Genomic DNA, 5450 nt, shown 5'->3' on the forward strand with positions numbered 1-5450 from the left:
CCCTCCCCTCCCCTCTCCCCTCCTCTCTTCTCCTCTCCTTCACACACAAAAAAGGAAGCAGTTTAAAAGAATACAGTACACATTTTATCTCTCAGTATCTCACTGTGTATTTCCCAAGAGCAAAAACCATTGTCTTTCATAACAACAGTACAGTTTTCAAGTATGTGATGTTGGCACTTCATTGTCCACTGTCTAAATTGTCCCAAGAATTTTGTATTGTTCCCCCGCCCACAGCACAAAAGCACTGCCTTTAGCCGTCATACCACTTGGAGTAGTTTAATTTCCTAATTTCATGTCTGCCAGGTCACAAACTTTTTTGTTTGTTTGTTTTTGTTTTTGTTTTTTGAGACAGGGTTTCTCTGTGTAGCCCTGGCTGTCCTGGAACTCGCTCTGTAGACCAGGTTGACCTCAAACTCAGAAATCTGCCTGCCTCTGCTTCCCAAGTGCTGGGATTAAAGGTGTGTGCCACCACTGCCCAGCTTGGTCATGAAGCAGACATAATGCCACGCCTATCTCATTATGGAGATGGAGACACACCATGGACACCCATATGCCATTAGCAATGATGACACTGACCATGGCCACAGACACACCAGTTTCCCAGAGCCCAGACCTAGAAACATTTGCACTGAAGTCCTATTCATTGCCTGGCAGACCACACAGGCACTGGTGAGTCTCCCGTACCAGCTCTCCAAATTCCGTGCTGTGTCTCGAATTCGAGAATCTGTGTCCCATGGTTTTAACACACAAAAGGAAGTGCCATAGAGTGTGTCCAAATACCACAGTCTACACAGGCTGGACAACACAAAGCAAGCTCGCTCATGCGGTATTCTGTGTAACAGTACAGATTGCATCTTCATCTGGGTCCCAGACAACATACGGGGCAGCTCTACTCAGTCTTTGCAGATAAACATGGCCCACACAGAATCTGCAGAGTATGCTCCAACCTTGCTCACCACCTTTATCTGTCTTCATGTCACCAGATGGCAGAACATAGTGTGTGGGCCTGTCTCTCCATTCTCCCTTCCACCTCTTCCTTCCTTATCCCCAGCTCCAAAAGCCTTGAATTGGGCCCATTCCTTTGATCCCAAGGCTGTGGCCCTGAAGGACCACAGTTCCCTGCCATCTCCTGCCTCCAATCTTGCCTTTCTTATGCACAAAGGACAGCGTAACTCTTCAACTTATGCCTCCAGGTACTTCAGGTTCCTGAGTATGTATGAGAGAGAGGGATAGGAAGGGAGGGAGGAGGAAGGGAGGGAACAAGGGAGAGAGCAGGGAGAGAGAGAGAGTGGGATAGGAAGGGAGGAAGGAAGAGAGGGAGGGAGGGAGGGAGGGAGAGAGAGAGTCCATTCCATTTAATAGTCCTTAGCCTTCACTACATTGCAGTCACAGGGTTGTGTTCCAGGTTACGAGATACACGTTGTCATTTTATTTATTTGGTTTGCTTTTTGCTTTTCTATTTGTTATTATTGTTGCAGATATATGCCAGACCAAGTGCTCTAACACTGAGTCCCACCCAGCCTCACTCTGAATTTTAGAGATGCTCTGGGCATGTTCCTTGGCTGGCAGGGTCTCCACCTCTGTCACCTTTCGTTATCAGCTGACAGATCCTAGGGTCAGTTCTGTCATTAGGGATCTAGAGTATAAGGGATTCCTTTCACTGAAAACCAAAATATGCATGGCTCTCATGAACACAATCAGTCACCATTTAAAAGATATGCTTTCCCCAGCTCTGCAGGGGTTGCTTTCCAGTCAGTCCTGGCATAAGGTATTTCCTGAGCGCATTGCTGGGGCTCAGACAGCCCTGCAGGACGGACACATGGGGCATAGCCTCCAGGTGAGTACTTGCCACATGGCGTTGGGCAGAAATGACTGGTTGTTACCACTTGAGCAAACCTCACCCTGCATCCATGTGATTCCCCACCTCATCCCAGAGCACGGGCTCACTTCTGAGGGTTGCTGAAATCCAAGTCAAATCATGAGTCTCAGTGAGAACTGGCCAGGGGCTCTTTGGACTCTTTGGCACAAGGTCCTAATGGGGATGCCACAGAACCTGCTCAAACTGTCCTGGAGTCTCACTGCCCACTCTGTGCTGCAGGTCCAGAATGCCCAACCACTAGTGGACACCCACCCACCACAGATTTACAGCCATCTCTGTCTAAAGTTCAAGAAGTTGAAGGTAGGTGCCTCGTTCTCTTCTAGTTATGCCCCTGGCCTACAAGGTGATGTCTGTCACCTTGGAGCCTGGGATGTGAGTGGATAAACTCCTTGGCCTTGTCAAAGACAAGGTGTCACCAAGGAGCCAAATGAACTTGTCCTGCCCTAGTGGCAGGGAGCTGCCTAGTGCTTGTACCAGAACCTTCTGTGTATTGCCCCATTGTGTCATAGACACAGACAGATAACTCCCGGGCAGTTTGTACAGTGCGGCTCCAGATAATTATCATCACTGGCCACTTCTGAATTTGTATTTTTCGAAGCACAGGCCATGGGTAAGTAGTCATGCTTGCAGGGATGCCCCTGAGGCCAACAGAAACTGGTGACATCATAAATCAGCTGAACAAAGAGCTGAAGAGTGGCTGAGCACACCAGCCACGTTAGTCAGGTTAAACGCTGAAAGCAGGGCTTAGTGGTCCCACCGGTCTTGTGGCAAGATGGGAGGAGAGACAGGAGAAGCCCCAGAAGCTTGTGGGCCAAGTAGTATGACATATGAAGCAGTGAACAAGAAACTCTTTCTCAAACAAAACAGACCATGAAGATGGACAGCCAAGGTTGACCTCTGATTTCCACAGGCCGAGGCATAGAGGCATACACACACGCGCACGCACACACACACACACACACTCACACACACGGTGGGGGGGGGACTACAAGGATAATCTTTTCTTCTCTCTGGAATTAAGTACACCCTTCTCCTGAGCAGCATAAAATGTCTCTTGAGATAGTTTCCTTGCTAGCATGACCACCACATGTCACTTTACAGATGACCTAAATGTACAAGGCAGCATATCTCCTTGCTGCTATTGCAGCCCATCCCAGTGTATGTCACTCCAGATATATAGTGGTCATCCATGCTCCTGTCTCGGTGCCCAGTATTGGAGTGTACCTGCTGGCTCCTGCTGGGGACCTACAGGATGTGGCTTTGAAAAGTGTGTCTGGAGGAACCTTGTGCTATGGAGGGGACCCTGCATCCACAGATGGAGGAAGAGAGACTCTCCACCATTGACAGAAACAACTACCTGCTTCTGCAGAGGGTGGCCTCCGCCATGAAAACCAGGGGACAGAGTGATGGCCAAAATAACTTCACACAGAGAAGGTAACAGAAGGTAACATTTGCTTTGGCTGGGACTGTACTCAAGGGACAGGGACTGGGGCATGGAGACCCAGGGCAGGGGACAGGGACATGGCAACCCAGGGGCAAGCTGAACTCAAAGGGCCCTCATGCCCCCTGACTCCAAACCTTCCCTGAGGCTCTGAGGTATATCAGAGCACTCGAATGGACCCAGAATGGCCGCAAGCCCAGCCACAGGCGCTGGCCACAGAGTCTTCTCAATCACCGCTCTCATGAGGACCAGGCAAGGTGAAGGCTGTGCTTCTTCCCATTTCATAGAGGGGAACACTGAAGGGTGGTGAGGCCGCAGAGCCTGGCCAAAGTCGCCATCACCGTGAAGCATGGAGGGTGCAGGGTGTGTCCAAGTTGCAGAGCATGCAACAGCCTTGCAGTGTTAGCTCTGGGAGAGAGCAAAGGGCTCGGACCTCATACCTGGTCCCTTCTCTGCTGCCATCGCTCTCTGAAACCTGTGATTCCCCCAGCTTAGAATTTTGCTTCCCAAGAGGATGAAGGGCAACATGCCTTCATGTTCCATGTAACCACCCCGTGAACACTCTCAGGAGTCCTTAGCCCTTTGTCCGGTGCTCCGTCCTTGGTAGGCACATGCCCCAGGAAATGTCTATAGTTTTCCCCTTTGAGTGCAGAGTCATGGCGGTGATTGTACAGGGTCACTGCAATGCAGGTTTTTCTGGACTCTTTAACCCTTGAGAGAAGTTTCCAGATTCATAATAAGCTAAAACACAGGCAAGCCATCGGATTCAGGGAAGGAACAGAGGTGTCATGAATGAGGCTGCTAATTTGGGGAATCATGTCTGTTTTAAGGACACAGAAAACTAGTTGGTTTAGATAGTATTAATACAGCCGGATATCTGATTAAGAGAGAGAAAGGCAACACTTTTAGAGAAACTATACAGCCAACAGCAGAAACTGCAATAAAAGTTAAATCAGGAGATTTAGTAAATCTATCCATCTTCATTGAGATGTACTTGATAGTTGATAAGCAGTATGTTACACTTAAGGGATACAGTTTAATGGGTTTGATATGTCCCACACTGAAACCATTTCCTTAGTGACAATGGTGCACACAACCTTTGCTCCCTGTTCCTCTGGTGCTGGTCAGGAATCCTCCTGACAGCCAGGCCCTGGAGGTCACACTGGATGTGGTTGGCTCTGGGACTGCACGCATGTCCTGCAGAGCAATGTTGGTTCGTTTTGTCGCTGTTTGTTTGTTTTTTGAAGACAGTGTTTCTACATAGTCCTGGCTCTCCTGGAACTTACTGTGTAGACCAGGCTGGCCTTGAACTCATAGAGATCCCCTGCCTCTGCCTCCTGAGTGCTGGGATTAAAAGTGTGCACCACCACGCCTGTCTAGATTGGCACTGTTGAGGACAGCGTTGTGTCAGCCTTGGGTTGCTGAGTGACACCCTCTCCTAGAGGCCAAACTATTCATTTCACCTATCAGTGAGCATTTTGGTTTGTTTTTGGTCACTACTAATAAGGTTGCAATGATTGTCTATGTTTTAAAACAACAACAATTTATACTCATGTCTGCAGAGACCAACAACTCAGTAGAAAATAGAGAATGCAAACAAGTCATCCAGAGAGGGACCCCCCGAAGGAAAAGGTGGGACTCCTTGAACATGCCACCAGCAAAATCGATGACAGGAGTTAAACAGAGACAAAACAAATGCCTTTAAAGGCTCTGTACATTGTCACTAGGACACATACACATGGGAACATGTAGGATATCTATTGCATCGAGAGAGGGAGCTACTGTATTTGAACTGCACTCACCCCAGGCTGATCCACACAAGACCCACCTTGGTAGCCCTGTCAGAACCGAGGCTGGTTCTTCCCACAATGGTCCTTCTCAAATATGCCTGTGACTGTAGTCGAGCATTTAGCACTTTCAAGACAGATTAAGCTCCTCAGGCCTCTGGCTGCTGTGCTTCTCCTCATGGGCGCCGGGCCTTCCTCCTCTTCTTGCTGTCAACCCTCTTCCCCTTTTGAGGTTCCGTTCAGCATTGCCTCCTGGATGTCACCCGAACCCTTCCTAAGGGGCCTGGCATCTTCACCATCTGAGCTCCATGCCCACTCCTGGCATCTTCACCTCCTGAGCTCC

At 49.1% G+C, this 5450-nt stretch overlaps 1 protein-coding gene across 3 annotated transcripts in view; it reads left to right on the forward strand.

The window, feature by feature from the left end:
• Positions 1–5450, forward strand: part of Cfap97d2 (CFAP97 domain containing 2) — a 26450-nt gene that overhangs the window by 14786 nt on the left and 6214 nt on the right. For 2 of the 3 annotated variants that reach the window (XM_021219933.1, XM_029532264.1), the window contains exons 2-3: positions 2099–2179; positions 3195–3313. In XM_021219933.1, coding sequence (XP_021075592.1) covers positions 2099–2179; positions 3195–3313 — 200 coding nt within the window. Of the gene's footprint in view, positions 1–2098; positions 2180–3194; positions 3314–5339; positions 5431–5450 lie in introns of all 3 variants that reach the window. The other variant, XM_029532265.1, reaches the window with a different exon arrangement.

Source organism: Mus pahari, chromosome 19 (genome assembly GCF_900095145.1).
Source record: "Mus pahari chromosome 19, PAHARI_EIJ_v1.1, whole genome shotgun sequence".
NCBI lineage: Eukaryota > Metazoa > Chordata > Mammalia > Rodentia > Muridae > Mus > Mus pahari.